This window comes from Leptinotarsa decemlineata, unplaced genomic scaffold, assembly GCF_025532065.1.
Source record: "Leptinotarsa decemlineata unplaced genomic scaffold, Ldec_3_MD MMD2_tig00026336_RagTag_RagTag, whole genome shotgun sequence".
Taxonomy (NCBI): domain Eukaryota; kingdom Metazoa; phylum Arthropoda; class Insecta; order Coleoptera; family Chrysomelidae; genus Leptinotarsa; species Leptinotarsa decemlineata.
The window spans coordinates 13,963,154-13,977,334 of NW_027412692.1; the positions used below are offsets into that span (position 1 = coordinate 13,963,154).

Genomic DNA, 14,181 nt, shown 5'->3' on the forward strand with positions numbered 1-14,181 from the left:
AAATTTTGTTGTAATCTATAATGAAAATTCATTATTTTGTACTACTAGGAAACAAAGTATATCGATAGATATAATAATGATCCATTAGAAATATAAAAAAACCCTACATTATCAAACGGTTTGTCTAGTAATAAACTAATAGTGTTGTCGTTGTATAAATAGCCCTCTAATCTATATGTAGTGTTGTAAACTGACGATAAATCGATATCTGCGTGTGCGGCCAGCTAATATACTTGTTCAAATAACGAGTTTTGCATCGTTCTTTATCACATTCTAAAACATTCACTGATATTCGTTTGATTGATCTGAATAATTTGAAACAAGTATTTGTTTACCAAGAGTGAGGATCATAGTTTATCGTGAATCTTTTACAAGCAGTCGATATCAAGTTACTCTCATGAGAGCATTTCGCTCAACTACATCGCTACAATAATTTCAAACATTTCTTGAAACTATATAATCATTGTTATATAATATTCTACCCATATAATGCCTCCAAGGTCGGATTTTGTGCCAAAATCTTCTCTTGGAATTGTTCCACCTGCAACTAGATCGAAATCTACACAGTTGACCGTAGATGTGTGGTTGGAAGACAAAAAACAGACAGACGGAGCAGAAGGTCTGTGGCGGGTTCATGATGGAATATACGACTTGACAGACTTCGTCAAGAAACATCCAGGAGGATCAGAGTGGTTGGAACTCACAAAGGTTAGTAGAATTGAAAAATTGGAAAAATGATTCAACTTCATGCGTTACATGAAAAAATATGCAGTGACACTGCCATTGGTTTTTGCTCTGTGATCAACTAGTTCCAAAATTGAGCTCATTATCTTTTCATCAACTTGAGAAATGTTCTCAACATAAACCAACTTATGGCTGTTTGTTTAAAGGTGATTGACAATGTTTCATGATGAATTTCACTAGTTCGGACTTCCATTGTCTACTATATAAAATGATTTGAAATCCCTGAAACAACTAAAAAAGAAGAATTGAAAATGAATAGCTGAAAATAACAATTATATTGAACAAAATAAAACTGAAATGAAATAATAGTGAAATACAATACAAGTAAGAATAGAACAATTGAATAAATAAAAATAAAGAAATGAAAAAAGAAAATAAAAATAAAAAGTGGAGAGATTCCAAGTCACGTTAGTTCACGACGTTTCGATTGTTAGTATCTACAATCGTCTTCGGGTGATGACTGGACTGATTCTTCCGAGAGATGACTATTTCTAGGTCGTTCGAGTACTTTCACTTATCCCCGCTTTCCATTTTCCGCTTCACTGGTTCCGTGGGAGATGACCGTTTTGGCGGGAGTTGGCCATTTTTCGCTTGATGATTGGTCTCCATATGTTGCGTATTTCTACGCTGGCTTGGCTGAATACGTTGTTGGACAACATGTATGCGGCTTCCTTGAATTTTCTCCTAAACCAATGTTCATCTCAGCTTGGGACCACTCGATGTTGTGTTGATGGGTCCAAACATGGTCTGCTATTCCTGATTTGCTGGTTTCCCCTCGCTGTGTGTGTTTCTTGTGATCGGCAATGCGAACATTCAATGGCCTCTTAGTTTCACCAATATAGGATTTTCCGCACTCACAGGGTATCGGATAAATGCAATTCATAGAATCGCAGTCCGCGTTTGGTGGCCTGGTTTTCGTGAGGCTGCTACGGATGGTGTTACCAGATCTGAAGCAGGTTCTGATGTTGTACTTGGAACCAATTCTTCTTATCCTCTCCGATAATCCTCTGATGTAGGGAAGTGCAAGCACTGTTGTGACGGCTTCTCTTCCTTGCGAGGCTCCTGCTGTCTTCTAGCCAAAGTCTTTTCTACCATCGCTTTGGAGTAGCCATTCCATTGAAGATCATTTTTGATAAGGTCTAGTTCCTTCTCGAAACCTTCCTTCGTATTACAGAGCTCAAAAGCACGGTGTAATAGAGTCTTGATGATTCCTCTTTTAGTCGATTGATGGTGGTTGGATTCGTGGTTCAGATACTGTCCCGTATGAGTGGGTTTTCGGTATACAGATGTTTCCCACTTAGTGTCGGTCCTCTTCACCAAAACGCAATTCGTTGTGGATTTCCTTCTCCATTGTGAAATTGATGGAAGGTCTCACGATGTTGATGTGTTTCAGGAAGGCGTCTAGTTCAGTGTTGCCATGGTTCCATATTATGAAGGTGTCGTCAACATATCTCAACCAGATTCGAGGTTTCTTGTGGGCTTCTTCAATGGCCAGAGTTTCAAACCACTCCATATATATGTTGGCTATGACTGGTGAAAGAGGCGATCCCATTGGCAGTCCCTCATCTTGTGTAAAGAATTCGTCCTTCAGTTGAAAATAACAGTTTCGTACACAGCATCCTAGTAATTCCATGATTACTTCTATAGGTAGATTCGTTCTCTCTTTCAGGTTCCCGTCTTCGGATAGCTTCCTCTGTATGATTTGGAATGCTTCTTCGACCGGAACGTTAGTGTAAAGGCTTTCCACGTCGAAACTAATTAGTTGATCTTCCTGTGTAACCTCAATTGACCCTAGTAGTTCGACAAAATGCCTTGAATTCTCCACAAAAGACGATGTTTTTCCTTGTAATGGTTGTATTAAGGGAAGTAAAAATCTAGACAAGTTTTGAGTAGCCGAATCTCTGGAGCTGATGATCAGTCTAAGCGGAAAGTCCTTCTTATGGATTTTGGGTAGTCCATCCAAGTGAGGGGGCTTACTGTGGTGCGGTGTTAGCGATGATCTTTCCTTGTCCGAAAAATAGACTTGGTGTTTTTTCAAAATCTGGTACAACTTCCTTTCGATTGATGCAGTAGGGTCCCGTACGATCTTTGTGTATCGTCCCTTCTGAAGAACCTCTTCGATCTTCTGTTCGTAGAGAACGATATCCATTACCACAGTAGCGTTTCCTTTATCTGCAGGTAGGATCTTGATGGTGTTGTCTCTACGTAGGCCGTTCAGAGCTCTACGTTCTTCATTGCTGATGTTAGATGTTGGAACTGGTTCTCGATCCAGCTGTTCTCTAATTTTCCATCTGAACTCTTCTGGTCAATAAGGAAAATGGTGGATTCCACTGCAGTAATTATCTCCAAAGTGGGCACAGATGTTGGCGTAATGGCGAAATTTAGGCCTTTTCTCAACAAGGATTCCTCTATTCCCGTGAGCGGGCGGGAACTCATGTTGATGACGTTGACGGCTTCACAGTTGTCCTGTTCTTGGCCTATATTTGAGCATTGTTTCCTCACTAACTTCCCCCAATTTCTGTTGTGGGTATTCTTCATGTCTTGGCGAATTTTCAAGCACGTGCTTTCAATCTTGGTAAAGATTGGTCCATGATCATCTTCCAAAGTCTCTCTTCTTATCTCGTCAAATCGTTCCGTGGCATCCTCCAACAAAGTTGACCTCTTCCAACGGTGATAATTATTATTTTCAGGTAATCATTTTTAATTCTTCTTTTTTAGTTGTTTCAGGGATTTCAAATCATTTTATATAGTAGACAATGGAAGTCCGAACTAGTGAAATTCATTATGGCTGTTTATTATGCCCAGGTCGAATCCAGGTGCCAGGTGTATGCCTGTGGGGCAACTCTATAATGAGCAAAAATTTATTTATCTAATAAAAAGCTCTTCTACGCTGTTTCTTCAACGTTCCTCGACTGTATTCATGCAGAAACATTTTCATTACACATGAAACTTTAACCACAGTAGAATAAAACAACCAATAAGCTACGTGATCCACCCGAGTTACCGGGGACTGGCTCTTGGGACGAGATTCTCATCCAACGCGTTCAGTGCTGTAGTATCGAAGGATTCGACGGTACCACAGACATCGGATTAGTTATAATAAACGGTCGGAAGTTGATATTGTGTTTATTTGTTGTTGTTATTATCGTTTTAAGTTTTTGTAGTTGGTTATGATTAATTTACCACAAAATATTATATAATAACCTTAAATTTCGTTTTTATATGAACGCACGCCTATGGTAAGAGAAAAATTGGCTCCACACTTGGTTTCGAGGTCACCGAGAACTTGGTGAATTTATGAAAGTAGTGGGAGTGGACTTACTGGTTGATTTTTACTATGATATTGCATTTAACAAACTCATCTCCTGATGATGCTAACTTGGTTACAAAAACGCTTGTCGGAAGACAGTGTTTTGATTCTGATGTGGGAATTTTTTTTTTCAAAATCGAATTTGGGACAGGTAATTTTTTTCAGGGTCATGACATCACAGAAGCATTCGAAGCTCATCACATATCAGATATTCCTGAAGAAATGCTCAAGAAATACTACAAATCAAAAGCGAAAACAAAAAGAAATGCTCCCTTCACGTTCGAGAAAGACGGTTTTTATCTAACACTCAAAAGAGAAGTGAAGGAAGCCCTGAAGAAGGTGCCGAAGCAAGCATACAATAACACAAATTTCTTCTCCGACGCCTTGTTATTCTTCACATTTCTGTTTTCGATACTAGCAGTGAGGTTTTGGAGTTTTGGGGTTGGTATCATAGCAGGAGCGTGCTTGGCGATGCTAACTGTGGCGGCTCATAATTATCTTCATCAAAAAGACAATTTCAGGATGTACTATTTCCAATTTTCATTGCAACAAGTCAGGTAAGATTTTTTAAAGATTCAGACCTAATACTGAAAATTTGCGAAGCATAAAAATTCAAAGTTGCCCATACAAGAAATGAAGAAAAAGTGTCGAACAACTGGAGCTGACCACCAAATAACTGTACAACAAAATTTCAAGTAAATTAAGTGAAGTTCCTTTTTGGCAAACATGTAAAATATCTAAAACAGAATCAATATCATAACTATATGAGAATGTGATTAGAGAACGAACTTTGTGTGTTATAATCATCTGAGTATGGATTTCTGAAATCGTTAATTAGTTTAAAATGTTCAAGAACTCTTGTATCAATTTTTCTACCACTTTTCCCAACAAACTGAACAGAACAATTTGGTTGTGAAGAAGAAATTCTATAAACGCCTGATTTATGGGTGATTGCTACTTTATCTTTAGTATTGACTAAAGATTTGGAAAAAGGATCCATAGTACTATGGATCCATAGTATTTAATATGTGTCCATAGTATGGATAGTGTTATTTATTTTCATCAAGTGATGAAAGAGTCATCATAATTTTAAACTTCATTCTTTGAAGTGTTCAAATAATACCGTGATGTATTAATTAATAGGAAGTATTTTCAAATTGATTACTTCCTTCCTTTCTTTGTGGAAGATTCCCTCACCCTTTTTTTTGTATCAAGATGGAGTAGTAGAAAGCCAAAAACCTTCTTTCCCAAAAAGTATTCTTCTATTGTTAGTTTCTTCTCTTTTCAGATTTTTTATTATTCCTCAAGTATTTATACTTTTTGAGTTATTATTGAAAAACTAAATACATTCTCAACTCGTTATCTTAACTTGTTAATAACAATCGCAATCTCCTGTGTGCTGTAAAATAATTTAAAGACGTTTTTTTACGTCATCCGAGTTATCACCAATATTTTTAGGAACTTTATCTCTATCGAACAAAAATTTGAACTGTGAAATATTTTTGCTTTTGTATTTATGATTCAGTTATATCGTTACTGTAGACGATGTTTTGAAATCCTAAGAACGATATAATAATATATTTAGTGCCCATCAAAAATAACATTACAACGTTTTTCAAAATAAAGAACACTATTCGACATGCATGCGAATGGATGTTGGTTAAGATCACGAATTTGCGTTCGCAGCTTTTTTAGAAGATCGATTGATTTGTTGGTCAAATAAAAGGAGAGTTAATTTATTTTTTCAATGAATTCACTTCACAAATGGAATATTAATCGTTTCTTATTTCTGTTAGGGAATGGAGAATAAGTCATGTCTTGAGCCACCATTTACACACGAATACAATAGATGATTTGGAGATTTCGTTATTGGAGCCCTTATTACAGTATCTTCCAACGAAGAAATCTTCTCTTCAACGAAATGGTTCCATTCTAATCGCTCCTTTTTTGTGGATCACCTACTTTTGGATACCACTAATCAGAAGGTGAGATTGGGATGTTGTGCCATCACTTCACTCAGTGCATTTCAGTCAAAAGAAGTCATCCCGAAGCAGTCATTTGATACTGAGTCTATAGAGAAATTGTGAAACATTTTAACATTCAGGGCGCTTCAAGAGGAAGATTAAACTTTAATCTTCTTGGTGATTGAAAGTTTGATCTTCCTCTCGAATATGATGGTGATTGAACCATTATTTTTAACATTCGACACGTGTTTCAATCACCAAGTGATCATCTTCAAGAGGAAGATTAAACTTTAATCTTCTTGGTGATTGAAAGTTTGATCTTCCTCTCGAATATGATGGTGATTGAACCATTATTTTTAACATTTCGACACGTGTTTCAATCACCAAGTGATCATCTTCAAGAGGAAGATTAAACTTTAATCTTCTTGGTGATTGAAAGTTTGATCTTCCTCTTGAATATGATGATTGAACCATTATTTTTAACACTTCGACACGTGTTTCAATCACCAAGTGATTATCTTCAAGAGGAAGATTAAACTTTAATCTTCTTAGTGATTGAAAGGTTGATCTTCCTCTTGAATATGATCACTTGGTGATTGTAGTTTGATCTTCCTCTTGAATATGATGATGATTGAACCATTATTATTAACACCTCGACACGTGTAGCAATGACCAAGTGGTCACCTTCAAGAGCAAGATTAATTTTTTGAAGATGATCACTTGGTGATTTGAAACACGTGTATAGGTGTTAAAATTGAGGTTTGGTGTTGTGGATGGAACTCCAGTATTATTCATTACTACATCAGAGGTTCCAAACAGTGCATCACAAATATCAAAGTCATTCATAATCTTTTTTAGGTTAGCTGATGCTCCTAAGCATGAATTTAGAAATCTGAAAATTACCGACCTATCGTCACTAATTCTACCAATTTCTATGTATATCTTTGGAGGACAACCGATTTTAGCTACAATAGGAATGTGGGTTTTCATCATTTCTGTTTCCTCATGCCATTTTGCTTTCGTTGGACTTCATGCGGCACATCACCACCCGGATATTTTCCATGATGGGGACACTCCAAGGTCAGTTCATTAAAAATATTGGACCCATCAATTTTTGACTCATTTTTTCAATGAAAATATTAAAATGTTGAGGTGAGAACTTCATTGGTGGATGTTGACGAATCGAAATTTTCACAGGGCCAAAGAAAACTACGACTGGGGTTTGAGTCAGCTGGATGCTGTAATGGATCGAAAAGAAATAACGGGATCCCAGTTTCTGGTGCTGACGAATTTTGGAGACCACGCTCTGCACCATTTGTTCCCCACATTAGACCATGGTGCCTTGGAGCATTTATATCCAGTGTTCGAAGAGGTCCTCAAGAAATTTGGTGCTCATCTCCGAATGGTTTCACAATGGGATACCGTGTGTGGCGGTTTCCAACAACTCAGGAGAGAAATACCAAATCCTAGTCCGCCAAACTTGGAGAAGCATGCCCTAAAAAAATAAGTTTTTGCCACATCTAGGCAAATATTACGGCAATACCCATTTGTGACATTCATTGTATTGTATTGAGGTTATCTTTTGTAGTATATTTTGTTATATTGTCAGGACACTGACACAGAAAGGGTACTTGTTAATTGATGGCTTTTATTTGAACCGTCAACTCTTTAAATCGAGATATTGTTGAAAATAATAAATGTTATATATTTACTCTGCTTACTTTCTGAACTCCTGTATTACCCTTCATTTCTTCTCTCATCCTTTTCTTCTCCTTTTTTATTGAGATGTACAATAATGGAAAACCATCAAAATTCTCCGAGATCGGTGCCTGCGCGAAATAACGATTTACAAGGGGTTCAAATCGCTCTAGACATATTATGGAGTACGGTTTCTTACGGTAATAATCTAGATTTCATGATAATTGGTGCGCCATCTATTGAGGAACTTAACAAGGTTTAGGCAACAAATTTTTGTATCAGTTTTCATCGGTAGATGTCTATGACATTTTGAATAAAAGTACAATTCTGCTCAGGGGTAATGAGTAATGAGCAAAAAGCATAGGAATCCTGCTGCTTTGATGAAAGCAAACGGCATTCTAATCATTCAACTAGTAAAAATTGAATGATGAGTTGAATATTACTTACCACCTTACGATAATACGTTCAAAATTTGTCAATAATGTTTGTTTTCTTCTTAACAACGTATTTGTCAAAATCTATAGTTCATAAGAGTTGGTGCGGCATCTATTGATCAATTTAACAAGCTCAAAGTAACAAGTTCTTGTGTCAGTTTTCATCGGTAGATGTCTAAGACATCTTAAATAAAAGCACTATTCTGCTCAGGGTATTTTTCTCTCTACCTTTGTATATAGGGAATGGTCTATATACAAAATCTTTACTCACACAGTGAATGAGTGTTTAGTATATAATGATGTTGTATAATAAGCAAAATGCATAGGAACCCTGCTGTTTTGACTAAAGTAAGCGGAACCCCAGTCTAGTAACTAGTAAAAATTGAACAATGAGTTGAGTACTACTCACCACCTCACGATAATACGTCCTGAATTTGTCAATAATGTTGGTCCTCCTGAAAAGGTTTATGTCAAAATGGATACTTCGTAAGAGTTGGTGCGCCATCTATTGACCAATTCAACAAGGTCGAAGTAACAAGTTCTTGTGTCGGTTTTCATCGGTAGATGTCTATAACATATTGATTAAAACACAACTCTGCTTGAGGTATCTATTTCTAACTATATAGTTTATAAATAATATAATCATGTAGAATGAGCGAAATGAATAGGAACCCTGTTGTTTTGAACACATTCCTTAATGTGTAATGAAAGGTGTAATGAATATAGTGACTAGATAAAAGTACCATTCATTACATATTCCAATCGATGATAAAGACAAATATATTTCCTGCTCTAAATCTATTCTAATACATAAGTCGGGTAACAAAATAGAAGTGGAAAATTATAAGGCACGCTACACAATATACGTACATAATATATGTATACCTACGTTATTGATAAAAAAATTCGTATACATTATCCACGTATTATCCCTAGGTGGACTTTTAGAAGTTATTTTAGAGTGAGAAATTTGTAGCACATTTTTGGATTACTTTGAACGGTGCTGATGGAAAATTTTCATCCAGTTTGTAACTGTAAAGTAATGAGTTTGCTCATGAAATAGCCTCAAAGGTGTGTCTGGTCATATAAATGAGATTTTTTAAAAATAATCATAGAAAAAGTCATATTATTATCCTTGTTTATTGTCTCTCAAAATTTTTCTTGGCCAGCGTGAATTGCTTTCGATGAATTCAAAAGTTGCAGCTCTCCCATTAAAAGGAATGATTTCGATTTTCATTCATTGCAGATTAATTCTTTTCTACAAACGCTAAAACTGAATGAAACGCAGTAAAATTAATGAATGAAATGAGTGTCAGTATGTCAAATTGTCTGGCATTCTGTACACGCTTCTGATTTATAATCTAGTTCTGAGCGAAACAAAAAATGTAACTAATGATTTCCCATCTCCTCCGCAGGAAACGACAAATTTGGTTATAAATGTTTTTATGAGAATTTTACAATATGGATATGCCGACTACAATAATGCACTGCGCAGGTATCTATTTCCTTAATGATTTTGCAGAGTTTTATCGAATTCTTCGGATGAATTCTGTGTCATCCGGTAATTTATGGCTTTTTTCTTTTAATTACATCTATTTTTGAGTTCTGCAGGTGTCTGTGACTAATACCAGTGGCGTATCTACGTTGTTATACATTTGTAACAAAAAAGTGTATTTTGAGATTGTTCAAAAATCATACTTTCTGACTGTGACAGATTATTTTCACTCATATACAGTGGCGGACGTAAAAAGTGGCATCAAGAGGACACTAACAACTTTTTATTTCAAATAGAAAAGCTCCAATTAATGTAATATATTTAAATGCTCTCAAATTATCGAATATGTGTGACATGTTTAACTGCAGTAAGAGTGAATTAAGAAATAGATCTCGAGCACATCTATAATAGCAATTTGGGAAATCAATCATAGATGCAATCTTTTTCTTTTTATGTATTATTCATATCATCTTATGTATGTTGTAACACTATTATGTATATTGTTTTTGCTATCCTTCAAAAATTGCCTTGTGAATGGTTTCTGTTGGGCAATAAATGCTATATTATTATTATCAAAAGCTTAGTAATACAATAAATACGTGTTTTGTAATCCATTATTAGGATTTCATTAAATAAATGCATTATTTCAGTGATTTTATTTTCATCACGTCTGTACGCAATATTTTGTCCTGCTACCAATTAATTGATGGCAACCCTTTATTCGCAAATTCCTACAACAGAGATTTGTGTATGAACAACTCGATGGTAGGTATTTTAGCTACATGAAAAATGAATAGAGGAACACCAAGATATTTGTTCTTCATCTTGATCTTTCTTAGATTGACTGTTAGCAAAGCAGTAGCTTATGATTGTGTGTATGCTCCACATTTTCATTTCAGTTTTGCACAATGTGAAGAAATTATTTTAGCAATCATTAAGAGATCGAATGTGTGAGCAATAACTGGACCAAATTAGAATAATGCTATTCTCAATAATAATTGTTCCTAATGATACACGAATTATTCATGAACATAGTCTGATGAGATATTGTACGATGCGTTGCTTTGAATAATTTGAAATAATATCGAGTATACTTTCTATACATAATTTTTACATAAAATCCTACAACTCCTCATTGTTAACCAAGTCACGGACAGGTGACTAAAATGTTAAAACAGATGATAAACTACCAGGACAGGTCTGACTTATTGTGAATAGAAAATTCATTACAGTTTGAACTACGAGGGTCATTCAGAAAGTATTGATAATGAAGACTCGGGGAGATATTCCCTTGCAGATCGTGATGTTATTACACATTCCAGAATTAAGGTAATGTCACATTTGTTTTCATCGATAAAATTGAGAATGGATCAATTACACCTAGGACAGACATTCATATCGAAGAAATTTCAACTGGTTCTTCAATATCAGAGCAGGAACGACGATACGAGGTCTGTTGAAGAATGGGGTGAATTTTCATTTTTCTCCAAAAATATCGAACTTGGCGTGTTTTATTGATTATGGCTCTTCTGGGGTCTTCCATTGGAACGATTGATTGAACTTCAGTTTCGACGGTTAAAACCCATGACGACGGTTTTTCAGTCAAAACTAGGCAATTTGGAATGAACTTCGCTGCCACATGCTTCATGCCAACTTTTCATCATTTGATTTTTATTTTTTGTTTAATTGTTCTATTTTTACTTTCATTTTATTTCACTTTCATTTCATTTCAGATATTTTTGATTAAAATAATTATTATTTTCAGCTATTCATTTGTAATTCTGCTTTTTTAGTAGTTCTTTCAATAATTTCAAATTATTTTATATATCAGACAATGGAAGTCCGAACTAGTGAAGGGAAACACGTATTCATTCAGTGAAAATATAGAAAATGAGAATATTTCAAATCCCATGAATTTCAAAAATAGCGTTAAAAGTATTCTCTTCAAAAATGCCTTTTATTCACTTGATGAATATTTTCAAACTGTTCTGGCTATTTGACATCACTATTGTTTGCTTGTTTACTATTCTACTGTTTTTTTAAATTGTTTTATATAATTATCTCCTACATCTACTATAGATTTAATTTTTTTATGTACTCTCATTATTTTCACATGAATTTTCCATATTTTATCAATAGTATTTTTCAACTCCAATCTTTACTTGCGTCTCAGGAAAATGAAGTATCAGAAAAATAAAGTATTGCATTGTATTATAAATACACGTTTTTTGAAATCAAAACAAAAAGTAGCTATTTTTCTCACTTATGGGTACTTTTTCAAGCAATTCGAAGGTCTTTGAATCCTTAATTTCAATGTGAAAATTTCAAATCGATATCATACAACAAAGTTCCTGAAAAATTTTTTTCGGCGAGGATCGTTTTCTAAAAAGCAATCTCTAATGAAAATGTTAGAGTCCGTTCCGTTCCAAAATATTTCATAGCTGCTCTCATAATGTTTGTTTGAAGGTGATTGACAATGTTTCGTGATGAATTTCACTAGTTCGGACTTCCATTGTCTACTATATAAAATGATTTGAAAACCCTGAAACAAGTAAAAAAGAATAATTAAAAAAAGAATAGTTGAAAATAACAATTATATTAAGCAACAATAAACCTGAAATGAAATGATAGTGAAATAACCTACAAGTAAAAATATAATAATTGAATTAAATAAAAATTAAAGGAATGAAAAAAGGAAATAACAAAAAATAAAAAAGTGTAGAGATTCCAAGTCACGTTAGTTCAAGTTCAAGGCATTTTGTCGAACTACTAGGGTCAATTGAGGTTACACAGGAAGATCAACTAATTAGTTTCGACGTGGAAAGCCTTTACACCAACGTTCCGGTCGAAGAAGCACTCCAAATCATACAGAGAAAGCTATCCGAAGAGGGGAACCTGGATGAGAGAACGAATCTACCTAAAGAAGTAATTATGGAATTACTAGGATGCTGTGTACGAAACTGTTATTTCCAACTGAAGGACGAATTCTTTACACAAGATGAATGACTGCCAATGGGATCGCCACTTTCACCAGTCATAGCCAACATATATATGGAGTGGTTTAAAATTCTGGCCATTGAAGAAGCCCACAAGAAACCTCGAGTCTGGTTGAGATATGTTGACGACACCTTCATAATATGGAACCATGGGAATACTGAACTAGACGCCTTTCTGAAACACATCAACAGCGTGAGACCTTCCATCACTTTCACAATGGAGAAGGGAATCCACAATGAATTGCCATTCTTAGACGTTTTGGTGGAAAGGACCGACCCTAAGTGGGAAACATCTGTATACCGAAAACCCACTCATACGGGACAGTATCTGAACCACGAATCCAACCACCATCAATCGACAAAAAGAGGAATCATCAAGACTCTATTAGACCGTGCTTTTGGGCTCTGTAATACAAAGGAAGGTCTCGAGAAGGAACTAGACATCATCAAAAATGATCTTCAGCGGAATGGATACTCCAAAGCGATGGTAGAAAAGACTTTGGCTAAAAGACAGCAGGAGCCTCGCAAGGAAGAGAAGCCGTCACAACCAGTGCTTGCTTCCCTACATCAGAGGATTATCGGAGAGGATAAGAAGAATTGGTTCCAAGTACAACATTAGAACCTGTTTCAGATCCGGTAACACTATCCGTAGCAGCCTCACGAAAACCAGGCCCCAAAACGCGGACTGCGATTCCAAGAATTGCATTTACCGGATACCCTGTGAGTGCGGAAAATCCTATATTGGTGAAACTAAGAGGCCTTTGAATGTTCGCATTGCCGAGCACAAGAAGCACACACAGCGAGGAGAAACCAGCAAATCAGGAATAGCAGACCATGTTTGGACCCATCAACACAACATCGAGTGGTCCCAAGCTGAGATCTTACACAGAGAGGAACATTGGTTCAGGAGGAAATTTAAGGAAGCCGCATACATGCTGTCCAACAACGTATTCAGCCAGGCCAGCGTAGATATACGAAACATATGGAAACCCATCATCAAACGAAAAATGACCAACTCCCGCCAAAACGGTCATCTCTCACGGAATCAGTGAAGCGGAAAATGGAAAGTAGAGAAAGTGAAAGTATTTCAACGACCTATAAAATAGTCATCTCTCGGAGGAATCAGTCCAGTCATCACCCGAAGACGATTGTAGATACCAATAATCGAAACGTCGTGAACTAACGTGACTTGGAATCTCTACACTTTTTTATTTTTTGTTATTTTCTTTTTTCATTCCTTTAATTTTTATTTATTCAATTATTATATTTTTACTTGTAGGTTATTTCACTATCATTTCATTTCAGGTTTATTGTTGCTTAATATAATTGTTATTTTCAACTATTCTTTTTTTAATTATTCTTTTTTACTTGTTTCAGGGATTTCAAATCATTTTATATAGTAGACAATGGAAGTCCGAACTAGTGGAAATGCTCTCATAATATTCACCCAGTCCAGTAGAAACAAATTTCCAAACCCGTCCCTGGCAACTTTCGTAATTTCACTTCTACTTTTGTCTTCCGATTGCATCGTTAGGAATGA

At 35.6% G+C, this 14,181-nt stretch overlaps 1 protein-coding gene across 1 annotated transcript; it reads left to right on the forward strand.

Annotated features, from left to right (window-relative positions):
• Nucleotides 1-44: 44 nt before the first annotated feature.
• On the forward strand, nucleotides 45-7,729 carry LOC111503994 (cytochrome b5-related protein). The gene is made up of 5 exons (XM_023158454.2): nucleotides 45-708; nucleotides 4,220-4,611; nucleotides 5,851-6,039; nucleotides 6,877-7,098; nucleotides 7,216-7,729. Exons 1-5 carry the CDS (start codon nucleotides 490-492, stop codon nucleotides 7,523-7,525), a joined length of 1,332 nt encoding a protein of 443 aa, XP_023014222.2. The 5' UTR covers nucleotides 45-489; the 3' UTR covers nucleotides 7,526-7,729.
• The last annotated feature ends 6,452 nt before the right edge of the window (nucleotides 7,730-14,181 follow it).